The sequence below is a fragment of the Plecotus auritus genome, assembly GCF_963455305.1.
Source record: "Plecotus auritus genome assembly, chromosome: 14".
In the NCBI taxonomy this organism is placed as follows: domain Eukaryota; kingdom Metazoa; phylum Chordata; class Mammalia; order Chiroptera; family Vespertilionidae; genus Plecotus; species Plecotus auritus.
The window spans coordinates 4,066,093-4,089,769 of NC_137780.1; the positions used below are offsets into that span (position 1 = coordinate 4,066,093).

Consider the following 23,677-nt stretch of genomic DNA (forward strand, 5'->3'; position numbering starts at 1 on the left):
ACTAGGGTGGGTCCCCGGGATAACTGGGTGGGGCTCCCTGGGATAACCCCTGGACCTCGGCAGGTGGGGCGCGTAGAGCGGACGCAGTGAGACAGCTCGGGCTCCCTCCGGAGCGGCTCCCGGCCGCGCCCAGGCTGTTTCCAGGCCCCGGGGGCCGGCCTTGCCTCTACACCGGGACAGCCCAGATGTGGCCTCTCGGAGAGGCCAAGTCCACGGCCCAGGGCCGTCGAGGTGGGTCCGACCCTGTTTGGGTGTGAGGCCAGGACGAGTGGCCTTGGCAAACGCGGGTCCCACGGCAATCGTTTCTCAGTTCCTGCTCGGAACGTAAGGACGCTCGGCCAGCAGACCGCACTGCAGGGACACGCAGACACTGCGTCCCGTCCATCCTGTGTGGACACTTGAGATGAGCCCACGCCTGTGAGGGCATCGTGGCTGGAATCATTGGGAACCCGCTGGCAGACACACGCCACGGGCAGACACACGCCACGGGCAGACACACGCCACGGGCAGACACACGCCACGGGCAGACACATGCCACAGGCAGACACACGCCACGGGCAGACACACGGCCACGGGCAGACACACCACAGGCAGACACACGGCCACGGGCAGACACACGCCACGGGCAGACACACACCATGGGCAGACACACGCCATGGGCAGACACACGGCCACGGGCAGACACACACCATGGGCAGACACACGCCACGGGCGGACACACGCCACGGGCGGACACACGCCACGGGCAGACACACCACGGGCAGACACACGGCCACGGGCAGACACACCACAGGCAGACACACGCCACGGGCAGACACACGGCCACGGGCAGACACACCACAGGCAGACACACGGCCACGGGCAGACACACGCCACGGGCAGACACACCACGGGCAGACACACGCCATGGGCAGACACACAGCCACGGGAGGGTCAGGAGCGGGTGGGACAGAGGGTGCGGGGTCCGGGCCAGTGACGGGGAAGATGTGAGCAGGCGGAAGGAGGCCGCTCTGGGCTGGAAGGAAGGGGCCAGAGAAGGGGCAGGTCCACAGGAAGGCTGGGCTGCTGGGCCGGCCCGGGAGCCAGGGGAGGGCTCCGTCCGGGTTGTCTCAGCGGGCCTCCGTCTGTCCATCTTTCTATCTGAAATCGGGGCACCCACGGACCGCCCGTCCCTGTGTTCCGTGCCGGTGACGCTGCGGGACCCCGCCCGCCCCGGCCCGCATGGGAGCGGCGCGCACCCACCTGCTGTACTTGTCGTCGTATCTGCAGATGTAGCTGAGGTGAGCCGCAAACGCCTCCACGGCCAACGGGCAGGGCACCTCCCCGCTCCTCCGCTTGATGATCACCCCTGGGGAGAGCGCGTCAGCCAGGCCCCTCCGGAGGCTCACACCCGGCCTGTCCCACCCGCCTGGTGTCCCATGCGAACCAGAGAGCAGAGGGGGGAGGGAGGGGGGAAGGGGGGGGGGAGGGAGGGGGGAGAGAGGAGGGAGGAGGGAGAGGGAGGAGAGGGAGGTGGAGGGCAGGAAAAGAGGGAGGAGAGGAGGAGGAAGGAAGAGGAACAGGGAGGAGGAGAGGGGAGGAGGAGGGGAGGGAGGAGGAGAGGGGAGGGAGTAGGGGAGGGGGAGGGAGGAGGGAGGATGAGGGGAGAAGGGGAGGGACGAGGAGAGGGGAGGAGGAGGAGGAGAGGAGGGGAGGGAGGTGGGAGGAGGAGGAGAAGGAGGAGGAGGAGGAGGAACAGGGAGGAGCAGAGGGGAGAAGAGGAGGAGGAGGGCAGGGAGGAGAGGGGAGGAGGGAGGAGAGGAGGAGGAGGGAGGAGGGGAGTGAGGAGAGGGGAGGAGGGAGCAGGGGAGGGAGAAGGGGAGAGATGAAGGACAGGGAGGAGAAGGGAGGAGGGAAGCAGGAGGGGAAGAAGAGGGGAGGAGGGGAGGGAGGAGGAGAGGGGAGGAGGGGAGGGAGGTGGAGGAGGGACAGGGAGGTGGGGAGGGAGGTGGAGGAGAGGAGGGAAGAGAGGTGGGGAGGGGCGAGGAGAGGGGAGGAGTAGGAGAGGAGGGAGGTGGGAGGAGGAGAAGGAGGAAGAGGAGGAGGAACAGGGAGGAGCAGAGGGGAGAAGGGGAGGAGGAGGGGAGGGAGGAGAGGGGAGCAGGGAAGAGGGGAGGAGGAGGAGGAAAGAAGAGGAGGGACGAGGAGAGGGGAGGAGAAGAGGAGGGGAGGGAGGTTGGAGGAGGAGAGGGGAAGAGGGGAGAGAGGAGGGGAGGGAGGTGGGAGGAGGAGGAGGGAGGATAAGGGAGGAGGGAGGAGGGGAGTAGGTGGGAGGAGGGAAGAGAGGAGGAGGAGGGGAGGGAGGAGGAGGGGAGGAGGGGAAGGAGGAGGGGAGGGAGGAGAGGAGGAGGGGAGAAAGAGAGGGAGGAGGGGAGGGACGAGGAGAGGGGAGGAGGAGGAGAGGAGGGGAGGGAGGTGGGAGGAGGAGGAGGAACAGGGAGGAGCAGAGGGGAGAAGGGGAGGAGGAGGGGGAGGAGGAGGGGAAGAAGAGGGGTGGAGGTGAGGGGAGGAGGAAAGGGAGGAGGAGGAGGGACAGTAGGAAGAGAGGGAAGGAGGGGAGGAAGGAGGGGAGGGAGGAGGGGAGGGAATAGAGGAGGGAAGAGGAGAGGAAGGAGGAGGAGGAAGGACAGGGAGGAGGGAAGGGGAGGAGAGGAGGGAGAAGGACGAGGAGGGACAGGGAGGAGAAGGGAGGAGGAGAGGAGAAGGGGAGGGACAGGAGAGGGGAGGAGGAGGAGAGGAGGGGAGGGAGGTCGGAGGAGAAGAAGGAGGGACAGGGAGGAGGAGAGGGGAGGAGCGGAGGAGGGGAGGGAGGAGGAGACAGGAGGAAGAAGAGACAGGAGAAGGAAGAGAAGAGAAGAGGAAGGAGGAGAGGGAAGGAGGAGGGACAGGGAGGAAGAGAAGGGAGGAAGGGAGGAGGAGGGGAGAAGGGGAGGGAGGAGGAGAGGGGAGGGAGCAGTGGAGGGAGGAGGAGGGGAGAGAGGAGGGGAGAAGGGGAGGGAGTAGGGGAGGGACGAGCAGAGGTGAGGAGGAGAGGAGGGGAGGGAGGTGGGAGGAGAAGGAGGAGGAGGAGGGACTGGGAGGAGCCGAGGGGAGAAGGGGAGGAGGAGGGGAGGGAGGAGGGGAGGGGAGGAGAGGAGGGAGGAGGAGGAGGAGGAGGAGGAACAGGGAGGAGAGGGGAGGAGAGAAAGGAAGGAGGAGGGGAGGGGAGGGAAGAGGAGGGACAGGGAGGAGGACAGGAAAGGAAGAGGGTAAGAAGGGGGAGGAGGGGAGGAAGGAGGCGAGGGGAGAAGGAGGGGAGGGGAGGAGGGGAGGGAGGAGGAGGAGGAGGAGGAGGAACAGTGAGGAGAGGGGAGGAGGGGAGGGAGGAGGAGGGCGGAGGAGAGGAGGCAGCACAGGCAGATGTCTGGACGCAGGGTAAGTCGCTTCCGCCTGCTCTGCGTGCCTCTGTCTCCAAGCACAGAGGCTGCTGTCTTTCTTGCCTTCCTCCCACTGTTCTCATTCCTTTTAACTTATCACCGAGACGCCAGCCTGAAATCTCAGGGGAGTGAGTAGCTTCAAAAAACCCAGGCCTGCCTCGGTTTCCCCGAGTGTCCCCGGTGCATGAACCAGGTCGCCCTCCCTGTGGACACTGCCTGTGAGGAACTGTTCCACCTGGACAGGGCAGGCTACTGGCCGCAGTCACCCCTTCCGAGGCCCGAAGAGCTCTAGACACGGGCCATGCCCTTCCCCCCAGAGGAGGTCTGCACTGAACCCTGGACGGTGCAGGGCGCACGCGAAGGCCCTTCACACACAGCCAGCTGTCAGCTGTCAGCCCCGCGTACAATGAGGGACCCCGGAGGCGCCTCAGCCCCTCCACCCCCATCGCTGTTCCTTCGCCGCTGACGCCCTGTGGGAGCACCGCCCGCAGCCCAGCTGCTGAGCAGCACAGGGGGGCGGGACACATCAGACTCCCCCCGACGCATCTCCCCCCAGCACCCCCCATCCCCAGGCACAGCCCGCGCCCGGCGGCGCCCACCTTGCTGCACGGGCGAGTAGGCGTTGGTCAGGAAGCGGAAGTGGCCCTTGTTGTACCAGCAGATCAGCGACATGTTCCCCTTGGTCCGGATGCGGTGCTGGCCCCGGGCAGGCGGCGTGGCGGGACTGGCCAGCATGGACCGCGGCAGGCCCGTGCAGTCGCTCTTCCGGGAGCTGAGCAGCCCGCAGCAGTAGATCCCTGGGGGGGACACAGGCCACGGGCATCAGTCCCCTGGCTCCCCAGCCCCAGCGGCTCCCCAGCCCCAGCGGGCTTGGGACCGGACAGGCTGCTCATCAGACTGCCCGTCTGAGGCAGGTGCGCGGGACACGTGTGTATAGGCGGTGTGAGTGCATGTAGGTGGGGTGTGTGTATAGGCGGGTGTGAGTGCATGTAGATGGTGTGTGTGTGTACATAGGCGGGTGTGAGTGCATATAGGTGGAGTGTGTGTGTATAGGTAGTGTGAGTCCATGTAGGTGGTGCATGTGTATATAGTCGGTGTGAGTGCATGTAGATGGTGTGTGTATATAGGCGGGTGTGAGTACATGTAGGTGATGCTTGTATATAGGCAGGTGTGAGTGCATGTAGGTGGTGTGTGTGTATGTAGTCGGTGTGAGTGCATGTAGGTGGTGTGTGTATATAGTCAGGTGTGAGTGCATGTAGGTGGTGTGTGTGTATGTAGTCGGTGTGAGTGCATGTAGGTGGTGTGTGTATAGGTGGGTGTGAGTGCATGTAGGTGGGGAGTGTGTGTATAGGCGATGTGAGTGCATGTAGGTGGTGCATGTGTATGTAGTCGGTGTGAGTGCATGTAAGTGGGGGGGTGTTTGTAGGTGGGTGTGAGTACATGTAGGTGGTGTGTGTGTGTATAGGCGGGTGTGAGTGCATGTACTAGTAGGAGGTGCGTGTGTGTACAGGCAGGTGTGAGTGAACGTAGGTGGTGTGTGTGTACAGGAGCCCCTGGGAGTCCCCCTAAAGTGATGGCTGGCGTCTGGGACTTGTCTCGGGAACGTCCACAGAGTATCTCGGGTTGCACGTGAGGCCACAGCATAAGCAGGGAAGCAGTAGCACCAACAGTTCTCATTGTCAGAGCCCGAACTCAACAGGTGCCCCAGTCACCCCTGCAGCTTCTAGAACCTTCTGTGCTCCCATTATCTTTCCCGCAGGATGGAAGACGAGGCAGAGCTCCAGGAGGCCCCAGGTGCAGGGCTGGGAAGGCAGGCCGGGTTCAAACCCCGACCACGGCTGCGTCGCCCTGACACGGCCACAGGACTCGCCGGCGAGGGCCAGCCCTGTTCTGTCTGCACACACCCGAGGCGGCCGGGCACCGTCTGATGGGATCGGTGCCCGCGTACGAGACCCCGCAGCGCTCCCTGCCCTTCCCCGGGAGGACCGAGCAGGCGCCCTCCATCCCCCAGGAAGAGGCCCTCCGACCACACGGGCATCCGACGCCCGACGCCCAGACCTGGGAGCAATACACCCCTGTGGTGTGAGCCACCGCTCTGTGGCCTCCTGTTACGGCAGCGAATGGACCACACCCTCAGGCTCCTTCAGCGGCCATGGCCACACGGGCGGGGCTATGTGCTGACCTGTCCCCGACCGGAGCCGGGACCCGGGCCCTTCAGCTCCGGTGCCCAGCGGGTCCCGCCGGGGCTGCGGTGATCTGCTCCCCGGGGAAGGCCTCCTCGCACGGACTGTGCTGGACGCCGCTCCACCCCCCACTCTCCCAGCACCACCTTCCGGGCAGGGCCGGGCTCACGCCGCTCCCCACGACATACCTTGCTTTTCAAACTCTTCGAACAGCGCCAGGCTGGTGATGCTGGGTCCCGTGAAGATGATGTAGTTCTTGCCGGCTGCGTTGCGGCACAGGCTCCGGGCCACCGCGCCGTGCAGCTGCGGCTTGTTCTTCAGCGCGTCCAGCCCGTCGGGGCCTGCGCCCTCCTTCAGGTGGACGTAGATCTGCAAGGGAAACACCTGGGCCAGTGAGCCCACAGCACGGCGGCCAGGCCCACGCTGGGCGTGCGGCTTCCGTCCCTAATGACTTCATTTTAAGCTAATTAGCGCCCTTTTTCTTAAATATATTTTTACTGATTTCAGAGAGGAAGGGAGAGGGAGAGAGAGAGAGAAGCACCAATGATGAGAATCATGGATCAGCTGCCTCCTGCACGCCCCCCACTGGGGATCGAGCCCACAATCCAGGCATGTGCCCTGACCGGGAATCCAATCGTGGGAATTCTGGTTCATAGGTGGACGCTCAACCACTGAGCCACGTCGGCTGGGTGGGGCCCGAGTCTTGGTCAGTTTAACCAGAGGGGCTGAGCTGGGTGGGAAGACCATCCAGGGGACAGTGCCGGCCACCCCAGTGCTCAGCGTGGAGGCAGCACCGGGCCCCAGCCCCAGCCCCAGCCCCAGCCCCAGCGGGAACATCTGCCTGATGCTCAGTGGAAAGGCAGGGAGGGGCTCATCGGGTACCACGCCTCTCCCTCGGCCCCCGGCCCCCACGCAGGGCTCGCCTGGATGATGAAGCCGGTGGACGAACACTGCCTGACCCACAGGCTGAACTTCCGCTTTTTCCTCTTGCGCAGCTCCCGCTCCGTGCACGTGGCGATGAACACGGGGTCCTCGTCAATCAGGGGTTCGTGTAGCACCTGCCGGGAGAGGGAAAGCGGAGATGCTCACGGCGGCAGCGCGAGCTCAGGTCTGGTCAAGTCTCATCTCTGACCCTGACCAGCTGTGTGGCCTTGGCTAGGTCACTCTACCTCTCTGATCCTGTGATGTGCATCTAGGAAAGGGTCACAGCAGGATCTGCACCGGTGTTTTGGGGAGGACTAAGTAAGAAGCGGGGTGCAGAGCTCGCAGCACAGGCCCTGACAGAGCAGGAATTGAGAAAATTGGCTGCAGGTCCCCAGTCCAAACCCTTCCTCGGAAGCGGCTCTCCAGCCGGGGCCTGACCTCTCGCTGGGCGTGCTGGTGGGGGCACCCACTTCTTTTCCCGGGAGACCTGTCCACCCGCGGATGATGGCTTCAACTGCTCGGCTGTCCTTTCCCTCACTGGCTCAAAACTGACTGACAATGAACTTAAACCTTTTTTTTTTTTAATCCCCACCCGAGAATATTTTCCCATTGATTTTTAGGGAGAGTGGAAGAGAGAGGGAGAGACAGAGAGAAACATCGATGTGAGAGAAACACATCGACTGGTTGCCTCCTGCACGGGCCCTGACCAGGGCCCGGGTAAGTGGCTTTGACCAGAATCGAACTCAGGACCCTTCAGTCCGCTGGCCGACGCCCTATCCACTGAGCCACACCAGGTAGGGCTGAACTTAAACGTAGGATCTGACCTCTGCCCTGTGAGAAACGCAGAAAAACACACGACTTGTTCAGGTAGCAGGACAGGTCTCGGGCTGGCCTACGCCGCTCTTTCCCGGCTCCTGAAACGGACCCGTTCCCTTCCGACCCAGCCTCGGGCTCCGCTCTCCCTGACGGTCTGACAGGGGGTGCCAAGGCAACTTTAAATATCACGTCACCTGTTTGAGCTGCCTGATAACACGGTGGTAGGACATTCTCGGTGACAAGACAATAGAGTAAAAAGAAATGGAATTATAAAAACAGGCTCCAAGGGGTGGCCCAAGTTTTGCTTCTTTGAGTCCAAGCTTTTAAAATGGGGAGCCTTTTGGGTCAATTCTAGTACTCTGCGATCCTTCCCTCCTTAGTCCTGATTCAAGCTGAATTTTGAATTGTCTCATTGAGATGAAGCGTGTAGGAAATAACAGCGTCCCAAGAACTCCGCAAGGTGCTCTGGACCAGGGGCCAGATTGCGTCTGGCCCCCTCCCTGCCTGTTGCAAATAAAGTTTTATTGGAACCTGCCACGCTCACTGGCTCGCTCACTCACTCCCGCATTGTGGATGGCGGCCTTCGGGCTACAATGGCAGAACTGACGCCTCTGGCCACTCACAGAGAGAATGTACCGATCGACCCTGCTCTCGGTCGGTGCCTTTCAAGCTTGAATGGACAAGCTGGTCACGGGGGCTGGGGGGGGGGGGTACTTGCTAACGGGCAGGTTCTGATTCAGCAAGTAGGGGGCAGGGCCCGAGTTCTGCCCCTCCAACAGGCTCCGGGTGGAGTCAGGACGCGCTGGGCCAAGGGCAGAGCGGAGGGTAATACTCACCACACCCTCCGTTCTCTCCTTCATGCTGCCTGGATGCCATTAAAAACCACAGGGGGGTCGGGTTCCGGCCCCGCCCTCGGCTTTCCTGTGGTTAGAGGCGGGGACAAGCCCAGCGACTCCTGCTCCTGAAGGGAGGCCTGGCGAGCTGCCTGGAGGTGGTGCCTCCCACCTGCTTCCTGAACTCACCGGCTCTGTGCGGCTCATCAAATACCAAGCCCCATTTGGAACCAGGCTAGCAAAACGGCGAGTGCCTGAGTGCCTGCCTCGGGGGGAAATGGAGCAGAGGGGGGAGGGACGCCGCAGAGACGGCTTCTGCTGCCCTCTCCACACATCCCCCAGAGCCAACGCCTCCACTCCACCTGCATCAACGCCTCATCAGCGCAAACCACACCCCTCACCAGCGCAGAAGGGCCAGCGAGAATTTCTGTCCTGTTTTCGCCCTCTTTTCTGTCTGCATTAAAATGAACTCCACCCGGCCGGCGGGGCTCAGTGGTTGAGTGTCGACCTGTGAACCAGGAGGTCACGGTTGGATTCCCGGTCAGGGCACATGCCCAGGTTGTGGGCTCCATCCCCAGTGTGGGGCGTGCAGGAGGCAGCCGATCCATGATTCTCTCTCATCATCGATGTTTTGATGTTTCTCTCTCTCTCTCCCTCTCCCTCACTCTCTGAAATCAATAAAAAAAACTATTTTTTTAATATATATTTTATTGATTTCAGAGAGGAAGGGAGAGGGAGAGAGAGATAGAAACATCCATGATGAGAGAGAATCATGGATCGGCTGCCTCCTGTACGCCCCACACTGGGGATCAAGCCCACAACCCAGGCATGTGCCCTTGGCCGGAATCAAACCTGGGACCTTTCAGTCCGCAGACTGACGCTCTATCCACTGAGCCACACCGGTGAGGGCAAAAAAAACTATTTTTGAAAAATAAAATAAAGAGGAGGATAAAAGAGAAGGAAAAGTGCATCTCAGAGCAAAACCCCGAGTTCTGATCGTCTGTGGTCGGGAGCTGCTGATCTGCACGTCCCCTGGGTCTTACGTGGATGACCCTGAAGTGACCTCAGAGTCCAGGCGGGAAGGGAGGAGGCCCAAAGGTCCCCTCTGCCTCCCGCTTCCGGGGACCCCAGGGATGATCCCACAATACAGCTGCCGAGTGGTGGGGGCCCGCGTTTCCCGGCCCAGGGCCGAGGGTCCGCTGAGCCCGCCTCACCTGGGTCTGGGAGGGCCTGAAGGCCGCGTCGAAGCTGCTCTGCAGGGCGTCGAGGAAGGGCTGGACCTTGTAGAGGCCGTGGGCCGCCTGGCTGGAGCGGAAGGCCACCACGTGGAAGTACTTGAGGATCTTCTCGAAGCGGGCCTGGCTCATGACGCCCGCCAGGCCCCGGTTGCTGTAGAAGCCGCCGCTCCAGATGCTGAGGACCGACTCGCAGTGGGAGACGCTGGTGGAGATCATGTAGCCCAGGAAGGCCTTCATCTCGGCCAGCGTCACCTCCGCCCAGGCGCCGTCGCTGCCGAAGCGCTCCTGGAACTTCCTGGCGTACATGTTCGTCTGCACCACCATGTTCTTGAGCATGTTGTCGGGGACGAAGAGCTGGAAGAAGTCCATGGCGCTGGCACTGGGGGGCATCTTCCGGGTGGGACCTGAAACAGGCAGGCCGAGCACTTACTGCTGCCGCCGGCACGCCGGGGCCAGGAGGGGGGCGCACTCCCCTCGCTGCCCCTCTGCCCACGGGCCACCCTTCGTGACACCCTTCGCGGGGACCGGGGCTCACGCACCAGCCCTCCATTCCCCTCGTCCCCTGCGACTCACACACCACCAGGGGCCCCTCTTCACTCTGCACACACCCTTCTTACAAATCCAGCAAATTCAGAAACACTGATCCAAAGAGTAAGGGAGCCCGGCCGGCGTGGCTCAGAGGTTGAGCGTCGACCTATGAACCAGGAGGTTGCGGTTCGGTTCCCGGTCAGGGCATGTGCCCGGGTTGTGGGCTCACTCCCCAGTGCGGGGTGTGCAAGAAGCAGCCGATCCATGATTCTCTCTCATCATTAATGTTTCTCTCTCTCTCTCCCTCTCCCTTACTCTCTGACATCAATAAAAATATATCTTAAGAACGAAGAGTAAGGGACAGGGAGGGGTGGGGAGGAGAGGCAGGGCCTAAGCAGGGGTCCTCAAACTACGGCCCGCGGGCCACATGCGGCCCACCGAGGACTTTTATCCGGCCCGCCGGGGGCTGCTGCCTGTCCTGCTTAGCAGCTGACACGTCCCGGGCCCGCAGTGCGCATAGGAATTTGTTCATAGTTTTTTTTTTAAAGCTATAGTCCGGCCCTCCCACGGTCTGAGGGACAGTGAACTGGCCCCCTGGTTAAAAAGTTTGAGGACCCCTGGCCTAAGGAATTCTTATCACAGGAGCCCGGCTCTGGGAGGACGAGTGGAGAGGGCAGCAGAAGCCGTCTCTGGCGCTTGCTTTCCTGTAGGTCCAGGTCCGTCTGTAAACGAGAATGCTTTCACCACGGGGCCTGGGAAATTCCGTCTGGGTGAGAAAGCAACTTTCATGAAGTATTCTGTACGTGGTAACTGAATCTGTCGGTGAAGAAGGCCGAAGGGACTCGTTTAGACGATCTCATCAATGCAATAAAAGCCGCACAACAGCTCGACCAGTGCGGCTCAGCGGCTGAGCAGCGACCCAGGAACTAGGAGGGCGCCGGCTCCATTGCCATCAGGGCACGTGCCCAGGTTGCTGGTTCGATCCCCAGTGGGGGGCGTGCGGGGGGCTGTCTTGACTCCACGTGCCTCCTTTGACAAACGTTGGGTATACGGCTCGGGTCGATGTCTGGGGTCTCTGCTCTGTCCCATTGATCTATACGCCTGCCCTCGTCCCAGTACCAGGCTGACTTGATTACAGCGGCCTTGTGGCAGAACCTGAAATCTGGTCCTGTGATTCCTCCAGCTTTGTTCTTCTTTCTCAGAGGGCTGCAGCTATTCGGGGTCCTTTTTGGTTCCATATACGTTTTTGGAGGATGTGTTCTAGATCTGTGAAATATGCTGTTGGTATTTTAATAGGGATTGCATTGAACCTGTAGACTGCCTTGAGTAGTATGGACGTTTTAATGATGTTGATTCTGCCAATCCATGAACATGGTATATTTTTCCACTTGTTTACATCTTCTTCTATCTCTTTTTCCAACATCCTATAGACTCCTGAGTACAGGTCTTTTGCCTCCTTAGTTACGTTTATTCCTAAGTATCTTAATTTTTTTGTTGCAATGGTAAATGGGTTTTAGCTTCTTTTTGAGAATTCATTATTGGCGTAAAAAAAGCCATCGATTTTGAGTTTGGTTTTGTATTTTGCTACAATGCCAAATTCATTTATTAAATCTAGTAGTTTTTTAGTGGAGTCTTTAGGTTTTTTATGTACATATCATGTCATCTGCAAATAATGAGTTTTACTTCCTCCTTTCCAATATGGATACCTTTTATTTCTTCTTGTCTGACTGCTGTGGCGAGGACTTCCAGTGCTATCCTATATAATAAAAGCCTAATATGCAAATTGACCAAACGGCAAAACGACCGGTTGCTATGACGGGCACTGACCACCAGGGGCTGACGCTCAACACAGGAGCTGCCCCCCTGGTGGTCAGTGAGCTCCCTCAGAGGGTGGGTCCACAGCTGATCCGGATGAGCGGCGCTCCCACAGCAGACCGATCTCTGCAGGCCACGCCCCCCCACCAGTGCACGAACCCCGTGCACCGGGCCTCTGGTGTTGAATAAGAGTGGTGAAAGCAGACATCCCTGTCTTGTTCCTATTCTTACAGGAAATGGTTTCAGTTTTTGCCCATTGAGTATGATGTTTGCTGTAGATTTGTCATATATGGCCTTTATCATGTTGAGATATACTCCCTCTATTCCCTCTTTGCTGAGAGTTTTTATCAAAAATGGGTGTTGGATTTTGTCGAATGCTTTTTCTATTGATACGATCATGTCATGATCATGTGATTTTTGACTTTCAATTTGTTTATGTGATGCATCACGTTTACTGAGTTGCAAATATTGTACCAGCCTTGCACCCCTGGAATAAACCCCACCTGGTCATGATGTATGATTTTTTTTTTTATATATTGCTGGATCCGATTGGCTAATATTTTGTTGAGGATTTTAAGCATCTATGTTCATCAGAGATACTGGCCTGTAATTCTCTTTCTTTGTAGTGTCTTTATCTGGTTTTGGAATCAGGATAATGCTGGCCTTAAAGAAAGAGCTTGGAGGTATTCCTTCCTCTTGGATGTTCTGGAATAGTTTGAGGAGGACCGGTGTTAGCTCTTCTTTGACTGTTGGGTAAAACTCCCCGGTGAAGCCGTCCGGACCCGGGCTTTTGTGTGCTGGGAGCTTTTTTGACCTGATACTCTTCTCCCCTTCCTTTCAGGAAAAGGGCCACTTTCACGTGCCATACAGAGTGGGACTAGCGACCGGCTAGTCTAGTCAAGAGAAGAGATTGCCCAAGGCTGCAAGCCGTCCTGTCTTCTTTGGAACTCTCCCCCCCGCACCCCCCCAACCCCCCCGCCGCCTCCGCACCCAATCGTCTAAGAAGGAAGAAGAGCAACAAGCCCAGACCAGACACCCAAACTTAGGAGCCGGAGAGCAGCCCGGCCTCGGGGGATGAATTTTTCATGAGACTGGGAAAAAGAAAAGAATCCCTCAAATGCTCATGTGGGCATCAAACATTCTTTGTGCTGTCCCCGGTTAAAAATATCCCTCTGAGAAACCCGGGCTATTGTTTGTCAGGACTCGGGAAGGAACGCAGCCCTGAGCAGATGCTGCTAACGTGCAGAAAAGAGCCCAAGGGGGGGGGGGGCACTCATGGGGGGGGGGGGCTGAATGTCAAAGATGGGGGAACCTCCCCACCTCTGATTGGCTGGGTGTCAGCCCTAAACCCAGGAAGCAGGTTGGCAGCTTGAAACTGCCACACGGGACGCCTTAGACGCCCCAGGAGAGAACCCTCCAGACCCTTCCGTGTAAGAGAGGCTGCTCGGGCCACACGTGGAGTTTTCATCGGAGCTTGCCCTTCGGTCTCTTTTCTAAAAGATGGAAGCAGCTCACAATGAAACAGCAAAATAGCCAGGACGTGGGCAGACAGCTCCTCTCTTCCCTCCCCAGGCGCTGACGTGGGCACGAACGCATGAGATTTAAAAAAAACCTCCTCCGACAGCTCGTGGGTGAGCTGCTGACTCCGGCCCCACCAGCCTGGCCACTCGGCAGCTGCGAGACCTGGAGCCAGGGGTTTCCCGCGGGGCCTCGGCCACCTGCTCTCGGGGCTGCTGTGACGGTCGTGTGAGTCGGGGCGCACCAGGCTGCAACCAGGAACCGTGCGTTTCCGACTGTGGTGGCTGCTACCATCACTTTCATTCCCGTCCCGCAGCCTCTTCGTGGGACATGGAATCCACACGCAGCAGAGCGTGGGCAGGGCGCCACGGACGTCCACGCGGGGATGCACAGATTCCCTCCTTCCTACGTAGGCACAGGGCCAAGGGGGCACGTGGAGAGGCTGTGGGTTCCGTCCGCACACTCCCCGGAGGAGGGAACGGCTCCCCGCCTCCCTCCAAGCCTGGAGCTCGATGCAACCCTAGGAGCTCGGGCTGAGGCCCAGGATGAGCAGAGAAAATGCAATGACCACCCAACCCGCAGCCCCTCCCAGGCTAAACAGGCAGTTGCCTAGCGCAGTGGTCGGCAAACTCATTCGTCAGCAGAGCCAAATATCAACAGCACAACGATTGACATTTCTTTGGAGAGCCACATTTTTTAAACTTAAACTTCTTCTAACGCCACTTCTTCAAAACAGACTCGCCCAGGCCGTGGTATTTTGTGGAAGAGCCACACTCAAGGGGCCAAAGAACCGCATGTGGCTCGCGAGCCGCAGTTTGCCGACCACGGGCCTCGCATGTCCTAAGCAGTGCCAGGAGCTAAGCTCAGCTCCTCTCCATCCCACCCTGGGCGGTCTCGTTGCTGTCCCCACCGTATTGACGAAAGAAACAGAAGCCAGAGACCACGTGACCGGTCCACGGGCTGGATCTGAGCCCTAGAAGCCTGGCACCCTCACCTCAGTCCTCAGTTACCGCCCATCACACTGGGTGGGGATGACTGATTTCCGGGTCATCGGCTGCGCGGGCCGGGCCGCCCCGGGCCCTGGACGCAGGGCGGGCCACACATTATGGATGCTGCAGACCCAGGGCCCGGCAGTGCCACTCCAGGAGCGCCCGTCCCGGGGCGGACAGGCAGCCAGCACCCGCCGCCTCTGGTCAGTGAAACCACACGGCCCTGCCTTGTAACCGCGAGGGAAAACCAAGCCGAGTGGGAACGTGCGTGTGGAGGAGACACGCGGTACTGTCATGCCATCCTCCTCCACTTAATTACAGGCGGACACGAGCGCCGCTGCCAGTTCCGAATTCAGATGCCAAATCCATCCGGGGCGCTGGAGAGGCCAGGAGCTCTGCCTCCCTGTGCTGGGCCCCCTCGGCCCGAGGCGGAGCACGCCTGGGCCAGGACTGCGCCTGGCAGGAGCCCACCCTGAAGGCTGGTCATTCATGGGGGACACGCACCCGCACCCTGTTGGTGATGGACAGATTTCCACCCAGCTCCCCTCCTGTCCCCGCCCCCCAGCGGCCCACGAGGAGCCTCCTTCTCTCGCTGCCCAGAATCCGCATCAGCAAGAGGAGGAGGGAGAGGCGATGTGTTGTCCAGGCGGGAGGGGCAAGGGCTCGAGGGCCGCTAAAGGCAATCCGTGAGGATGCAGCTCAGGCCTGGCTGGCTCAGCGGGTGAGCGTCGACCTACGAACCAGGAGGTCACGGTTCCATTTCCGGTCGGAGCACAGGCCCGGGTTGCGGGCTCCATCCCCAGTGTGGGGCGTGCAGGAGGCAGCCGATCCATGATTCTCTCTCATCATTGCTGTTTCTACCTCTCTCTCCCTCTCTCTCTGAAATCAATAAAAAGATACGTTAAAAATGAAAATAAATAAAAGGGGAGGAGGCAGAAACCAGCTCTGAGGGGCACAACTGCGACCCGTGGTGCCCACCGAGGAGGCCCGGACTCCGCTCAGCGGGATCTCGGTCCAGCTTCCTCTTCCAAGTCCCTTCTGCGCAGGAAGGGAGGTGTCTGAAGGCTTCACCTCATTTCTCCTGCGTGTAAAAGCTGAAGGTCTAGCTCTTTAAAACGCTGCTTAAATGTCCCCTTAAAACACAAGGCGATTCCTGCCGGCTCCCTGCTGTGGGAGGAAGCCTGTGATTACCCGGCGTCTGTCCCTCAACTCAGTCCAGGCCACTCAGCCAGAGGCAGTGATTCCGCAAACGCGGGAGGAGAGTGAGCTCAGGGGCACCTCCATCCAGGCCCGGACACGCACGTCCAGGGACAGAGACCTCAAGCCAGGGCCGGGCGTGAATGTATCGCAGGAGGAAAAGGAAGGAAGGAAGAAATCCACTTTCATCTGGAACGCTAGGCTGACGGGCGAAACAAAAGGCAGCAATTGTACTGTCACCTTTGCCAAGGGCAGAGCGGAGTTCAGTGACTAAAAACGTATTTAGCAGGACGGTCCCTTCCCCGAGTTCTCGCTACGGCTCAGGGGAGAGTGGGTCAGCCAGGACGCCAGCAAGTCCGCAGGCGCTCCCGGGACCACCCGGGTACTTCCCTTGGGGAAGCAGCTCACAGCAGCGGAGAAGCTCTGAGGGGGAGGGGAGAGGGGGGAGGGAATGAATAATTGGCCAAGTCCCCGTGGGCACAGAGGATTGTGTTACGGACTTGAAAACACAATTCCCTGGAATCACAAATGCCCACTGTACAGATGAGGAGACTGAGGTGGCGAGGCAGCGTGGCCTAAGGCGCGAGTCCAGCAGCCCTGGGGTCCTCGCTCTGCCCTTTCCAGCCGAGCGACCTTGGACGAGCAGCTTCTAGCCTCAGTCTGCGTTTCTTCACGTGCGAAAGGAGGACAACGAACCGCCCCCACCCCACCCCCCGACTCGGGAAGCGGGGCCGAGGGCACAGATGGCAGGTTCCTGGCAGAGGGCCCAGCACACGGTGGGCGTGCGGCAGACGGAAGGCACCAGGAGGAGGGTGTGGACTTGGCCCAAGGACCCAGCCCCGCACGCCAGAGGCAGCATTTGAACCCGGGTCCGTCCCTCCCAGGGTCCCCGCACACCTTGACCAAGTTCCCCAAACATTCATCGCCCAGAAGCCCTCGCCCTCGCTACCGCCTCCCACCTGGGAAACGCGCATCCACCAAGCCACCCAAGGTCAAAGCGGCAGAGCCACCAACACCCAGTCCCTCCCGCTGTGGCTTCCTGTGGCCAGACCATGGTACTCAGTAGCACCCTCAAACTGAATCTCAATGGCTGAGACACAGGGAGGGCCCAGTACTTCTCCAGGTGTCATGGCCACTCCCCACCCTTTTTCCAAAAGGTTTACCAGCCCGGCCGGCGTGGATGGGTGGTTGAGTGTCAACCTAGGAACCAGGAGGTCACAGTTCGATTCCCGGTCAGGGCACAGGCCCGGGTTGGGGGCTCGATCCCCAGTGTGGGGTGTGCAGGAGGCAGCCGATCCATGATTCTCTCTCATCATGGATGTTTCTCTCTCTCTCTCCCTTTCCCTTCCTCTCTGAAATCAATAAAAATATATATATATCTTAAAAATGACTGAGACGCTCTAGCACCCAAACACCCCCAGGACAGAGGTGGCCTCAGCTCCCTCAACCCCACTTTAAGAGTCTACCTGCAGAGCCCCAAGCCCCACCCTGAGCCCCCCCAGCCCCTCTGACCGAGTCGTCCAGAGTCCAGCGTGTTCTCTCTCTCTCTCTCTGCAGCTAAAGGACCCACGTTCCTTTGAAAAGGTGTGTCCCTGTCTTTCTGGTGGCTTCGACGAGGCCAAGGGCAGACCAAGTCCAGGGGTGGGGGTCGGAGCGGGGAAGGGGTCTCAGAATCACCAGGGCATTGCTGAACGCCGGCCACCCCTCCCTGCCCACCCAGGGGCCCAGGGGTCCTGAGCGCAGCGTCATGGCGGGGCTGACTCCCCCGCTCAGTGCCAACCTCCCAGCTCCCCTGCACGTGGCCTGGGCTCTGCCCACCAGGGAAGCACCGGGCACATCGCCAGGGACCGCTGGCCTGCGTGTGGGCGTGGGGAGGCGCGCCAGCCTGCCTCAGTCGCTGACAGGGGATGTCTGGATGGAACAAAGCCCCCGGGGCTGTGACAGCAGCTCTGAGGGCGGGTCCCACACAGGCTCCTGGCTCTCTCTCTAATTTAGCTATCGGAACCGGGGAAGAGTTCAGACACTGCTGATGGCGCTCCAGGTTAGCAATTCTCCAACTCTGTCCCCTGGTCTCCTCCCCGAGGGAAGTGTCTGTTCTCTCCTTCCCCACCTCCGGGAGGTAACAGTGGGTGTGTGTGTGTAAATATATACACTGAGTGGCCAGATTTTTATGATCTCTGAACGCATAATAATCTGGCCATTCAGTATGTGTGTGTGTGTGTGTGTGTGTGTGTGTATATATATATATATATATTAGAGGCCCGGTGCATGAATTTGTGCATGGGTGGGGTCCGGCCAGCCTGGCCAGGGGGAGGGGACATGGGCGGTTGGCTGGCCTGCCTGCTGGTCAAACTCCTGGTCAAGGGGACAATTTGCATATTAGCCCTTTATTATATAGGATATACACTGAGTGGCCAGATGATTATGCGTTCAGAGATCATCATCATCTGGCCACTCAGTGTGTATTTACTTATTTTGTTAATCCTCACTCAAGGATATTTTTCCATCGATTTTGACAGAGAGTGGAAGGGAGAGGGAGAAAGAGAGAAACATTGATGTGAGAGAGACACATCGATTGGTTGCCTCCCCCATGCCCCTGACCAGGACCGGAAGCCTGCAACAGAGGTACATGCCCTTGACCGGAATCGAACCCTGGACCCTTCAGTCTGCAGGCCAATGCTCTATCCACTGAGCCAAACTGGCTAGGGCTAAATATATTTTTATTGATTTCAGAGAGAAAGGGAGAGGGAGAGAGAGAAAGAAACATCAATGATGAGAGAGAATCATGGATTGGCTGCCTCCTGCACGCCGCCTACTGGGGATCGAGCCCGCAACCCGGACATGTGCCCTGACCGGGAATCGAACTGTGACCTCCTGGTTCCTAGGTTGATGCTCAACCACCAAGCCATGCCGGCCGGGCATAACAGAGGTTTTACAGACAGAACCTCTCACGGAGCATCATTATAAAATGAAACATACTAAGGTGCAGCTCATGGGGACAGTGTCAGCGAAAGAGCAAAGTAACATCAGACTCCTGACCTCCGACCCGCCAGCACCCAGGGGCCACGCCAAGGACGCTTCTGCTCCCTGTCCCAGGGCCGTGTCCAGCACCAAATTGAGACGCCGTGGGGACGGAGAGCGGCGCTGGGTCATCCATAAAACCCAGCTCCTGCAGGATTTTAGTGCAATTAAGAGGACGTGCTATTTCCAAGAGAAATAAACCTCATCCTCACCATTTCTAACGGCCAATAAACAGAACGGGCTTTACAATCGTTAAATAGCCCCAAAGGCATCGTCGTCACACCATTAGACAAAGAGGAAGCCGTGAGCCGCACGCCTTTCTTCCTGCCCCGTGGAGGCCCGAGCCTGCCCCGGAGAAGGGGCCACGGGGACCGGGACACGGCGCCCTGCCAGGCACTTGCTCATTAATGACGCGACTGCAAAGGAGAAGATGAAATGAACTCTTTACGGGAAAAGGCCGGATTGATGCTTCCCGGGACTGTGAGGATTCCCCACCAAGATCGCAAACCCAATGAAAACCTTCCTTCCTTTGAACTGTTCAAAGAGCCTTGGTGAGCTTCACAGGGCTGATCCCAGGACAGCGGGCCCTGCCCAAGGCCCTGGGGAACTGGAACTGGGGGCCAGGGGGCGGGGCCAGCCTTTTTCTTCTGTTACCATGGCTGGAGGTCCCCCCAACACTCAGGACACAGGGTCTCATCATTCAGTCCATCAGGGCACATGGCTGGTTCTAGTTTCAAAACATCCGGAACCAGAACGCCTCCGGCCTCTCTCCCCCACCCCTCTTCCCCTCCCCTCTCCTCTCCCCCTCTCCTCTACCCCACCCCCTCCCCCTCTCCTCTCCCCCACCCCTCTCCCCCTCCCCTCTCCCCCACCCCTCTCCTCTTCCCCTCCCCTCTCCCCCACCCCTCTCCCCCTCCCCCGCCCCCCCGTCTCCTCTCCCCCTCCCCTCTCCCCCACCTCGTTAGATGAAGGCGGTGCCGGGTCCTCCCGTGGCCTGTGCTAGGCCCAGCGCCCAAGCATCTCTCTATAGTCACACTGGGCCAGGGTACCCTCAGCGAGAACCACTGAGCCTCCCGCTGCCCTCCAGGTGAGAGCCACATCCTTACGATGGCCCCGACGACCCTCCACGCTCCCTGCCACCTGGGAGCCCCTGCCCCTCCCCTCCGTGCCCTGCTGGCACCAGCCCCCAGCACACTCCCACCGGGCCTCCCACTGGCCGCTCCCCACCTGCTGGGAAGGGCTTCTGCTTCCCACCTGTCCACGTGGCCTTCCTCCCCCCCATCAAGGCCGGGGCCTCAGTGTTTTATCGCAGATGGGAAAGCTGAGCTCAGGTGAAGTTACTCTGCCAAGGGAGTCCTAGAGGCTGGGAAGTGTGAGAGTTTCAGGACGTGGCTGGACTCAGAGCAGACTCAGGAAGTTGACTCAGAAGCCATGTTCTCACCCAGCTGGCGCGGCTCAGGGGTTGAGTGTCGACCTATGAACCAGGAGGTCACAGTTCCATTCCCGGTCAGGGCACATGTCTGGGTTGCAGGCTCGATCCCCAGAGTGGGGCGTGCAGGAGGCGGCGATCGATGATTCTCTCATCATTGATGTTTCTATCCCTCTCTCTCTCCCCCTCTCCCTTCTTCTCTGAAGTCAATTTAAAAAGACATAGCGACATATAGACATGTAGATATCTATATGTATAAAAGCCCAGTGACCAGAATGGCGGAACCACCAGAACGACCAGTGGCTATGACGTACACTGCGGCAGCCTGATCCGGGCTCCGATTGGCCCCCCCACCCCGGCCAGCCTGGCCCCCGATCACCCCCCACACCCTGGTCAGGGGCAGGGCCAGCTGGCCAGCCAACTGCTCGTGGCCCCCCTCCTGCCGGCCCGGCCCAATGGGCCCCCATCAGGGCAGGCTGGCCAGACCCCACCTATGCACGAATTCGTGCACCGGGCCTCTACTATAGATCTATAGATATATGGATAGAGAGAGCACCCGTGTTCTTTACAATCTCACACGTAACCCAACATCACACCAGACACTGCCCAGACTCCCTTGCAACCGGTGCCTAATGCACTGACCCAGGGGCTGGGGGAGGTCACAGAACCCCGCTGAGCCACGACCCGAAAACCATGGCTCCGAGGACCTGGCCTTTCAATCTCCAGGTAGAAAGAGTGGAAAATAGGTCAAAACAATTTTAAGCTCTCCTGAAAGACCAAGGCTAAGAGCCTCTGATGACAGCGACAGCAGCGTCTGAATGCGCCCCAGTTATGGAACAGCCCAGCAGAGCGCAGGTGACTGCCGGCCACGATGGCTCCGTGCAGCTGGTCACGTGGTCCCTGACCCTGGTTCAGAAGGAGGCTCTTCATGGAGACGGCTGCCCCTCGTGGCTTCCGTCTTCCTCCAAGCAACCACCAGACCAAGCCCTCATTAGAAGGTCTGAAGGGCCGTGGCCAGGCAGCGCAGGTGTTTAGAGCGTGGTCCAGCTATGACAAGGTGGTGGGTTCAATGCCATCAGGGCACATACAAGAATCAGTGAATACATAAACAAGTGGAAAAACAAATCAAAGTGTCTCTCTCTCCCTTCCGCTCTCTCTAAAATCAAATAAAAATAAATTTTGAGCCCTAACCGGTTTGGCTTAGTGGATAGAGCATTGGCCTGCAGACTGAAGGGTCCCAGGTTCAATTCCGGTCAAGGGCATGTACCTTGGTTGCGGGCACATCCCCAGTAGGAGGTGTGCAGGAGGCAGCTTATCGGTGGTTCTCTCATCCATGTTTCTAACTCTCTATCCCTCTCCCTTCCTCTCTGTAAAAAAATCAATAAAATATATTTTAAAAATTTTTTTGAAAAAAGCAAGTTTGGCCCAGCCAGTGTGGCTCAGTAGTTGAGCGTCGACCTATGAACCAGGAGGTGACGGTTTGATTCCTGGTCGGGACACATGCCCGGGTTGCAGGCTCCATCCCTCGTGTGGGTCGTGCGGGAGGCAGCCAGTCAATGATTTTCTCTCTCTCATCATTGATGTTTTCATCTCTCTCTCTCTCTCCCCCTCCTTCCCTCTCTGAAATCAATAAAATATATATTTTTTAAAAAATAAAAAATGTTTACTAGGCAATGGGCAGTGAAAACTCTTAAAAAAAGAAGAAGAAGAATAAAGGAAGTTTGAGGAGCGCAATCTCGGACCCTCCATCCCACAGGGACAGGTTCTCCGAAGGGACAGGTTTGTGACTGAGCATGTGGCACTCCAATGCCAGCCCACACTGAAGCGCTCACTGCACGCCAGGCACGGCTCCAGGCCGCTTCTCTCAGAACAAGACACGGAACCGAGAAGACACACCGGGCAGAAAGCTGGTCCCCCCCCCCGGCCCCACCACGGCTTCTGACGGTCTAAATCCCTTCATCTCCCACAGTCTGTTTCCTCTGAAAAATGGGGATGTGCCACCCACCCACTGAGTCTTTATTTTTTTGAAATATATATCTTATTGATTTCAGAGATGAAGAGAGAGAAATAGAAACGTCCATGATGAGAGAGAATCATGGATCGGCTGCCCCCTGCACACCTCCTACTGGGGATGGAGCCCGAAACCCAGGCTTGTGCCCTGACCGGGAATCGAACCGTGACCTCCTGGTTCACAGGTCGACGCTCAACCACCAAGTCAGGATGGCTGGGCTGAGTCTTTATTCTTTTTCCTGAGATCAAGTCTTGGACGTTTTTCTTTGGAAGAAGATGGTGACCCCAACATTGCCCTTCCCTCCACTTCTGTCCCCCACTCGGCCTCTCCAGCTGGAGGGACCAGCCCAGAGCCCCAGGACCAGGAGGCCTGAGACACCTGGGGCCCCGGGGGCCCCCTCAGCACTGGCCTGTGAGCTCAGACTAGACGCCCAGGCTCCAGAGGTAGAGAAACCGCCTGGAGCCTGAGACGAGGAGTCAGCTGCGCACACAGGAGTGCTGCTTTCTCCCTCCAACCCCTCGGTGCTCCGCCAGGCCCGGCCGGCCGTGAGCCCTCGGAGAAAACGGACCCCTCCCACGGTCTCACAGCAGCGAGAACGAGATGGCTCAGAAGCAGCAGAACCCGCGTCCAGAATGACAGCGCTCCTGGGAGATGCAGACACAACTTGAATCTCAATGAAAACAATAGCTTTCCAAGAGATGCCATGGAAAACACACAGGGAGAGGGAACGATGCTCCTTTCACTAAAAAAACATGATTTCTCGATGAAATAGCTCTTCAGACAGAGAGAGGGTGAGGTGGTCACACAATGCTTTTTTTTTTTAATTGATTCTAGACAGTTATCCCAGTAACTTCAGAAAGAATATCCTTTCAGAATTGACTGTTATAAAATGTAAGTCACGATACCAAGCAGTATTAATAGAGTTTAGGCTATATCATAATTATAACCTTGGTAGAATTATTCCATGTATTAGCTTTTCATAACGTTAAACAAAATAGCCCTTAAGAATTTAATGTAATTGTGCAGTCACTTGATTTCATTCAGGCTACAAGTATTTGGAGAAAGAGTCCTATTTGGCAATTGTTCATCTGGTGAAGACGAATTAAACTCAGAAAGTCAACGCTGCCACCTTAAATGTTCAGGAACAGAAAAAAATTCCTCAATTTTTACACAGTGCAATTGCCACCCACTGAGTCTTTATTTTTTTTTTTAATATATTTTTTATTGATTTCAGAGATGAGAAAGAGAGAGAAAGAAGCATCAATAATGAGAGAGAATCACTGATCGGCTGCCCCCTGCACACCCCACACTGGGGATGGAGCACGCAACGCGGGCATGTGCCCCGACCGGGAATCGAACCGTGACTTCTAAGTTCATAGGTCGACGCTCAACCACTGAGCCACGCTGGCTGGGCAAAAATAAAGCTTTTTTACTGAAAAAAGTTCTAGGTGTTATAAAAAAGAGGGGGCGCACCACCCTTCCTGAATGAGCAAGTCTGACTAGTGATGGTGATCATTAACACGGTCTTCTCATCAGCCCCCGACTCTGCCCCAAAGACCCCCTGTGCTCTCGGTCAAGGGCTGAGAAGCAGTGCGAGCCTTGCACTGAGGTCATGGTCCTCATCATGGGCGCGGTTTCCCCTGGCCCGCGAGCGGACCCCTCCTCCAGGAAGCTCCCCGTGGTTTCTGGGGCCCGGCACATGCCTGATGATTGCATGGCA

At 58.3% G+C, this 23,677-nt stretch overlaps 1 protein-coding gene across 1 annotated transcript in view; it reads right to left on the reverse strand.

Annotated features, from left to right (window-relative positions):
• Positions 1–23,677, reverse strand: part of PGBD5 (piggyBac transposable element derived 5) — a 33,118-nt gene that overhangs the window by 3,830 nt on the left and 5,611 nt on the right. The window contains exons 2-6 of the mRNA XM_080651321.1: positions 9,426–9,853; positions 6,562–6,696; positions 5,827–6,007; positions 4,055–4,252; positions 1,243–1,348 (exon numbers count right to left, since the gene is read on the reverse strand). Of these exons, the coding sequence (XP_080507447.1) occupies positions 1,243–1,348; positions 4,055–4,252; positions 5,827–6,007; positions 6,562–6,696; positions 9,426–9,853 (1,048 nt within the window). The remainder of the gene's footprint in view (positions 1–1,242; positions 1,349–4,054; positions 4,253–5,826; positions 6,008–6,561; positions 6,697–9,425; positions 9,854–23,677) is intronic.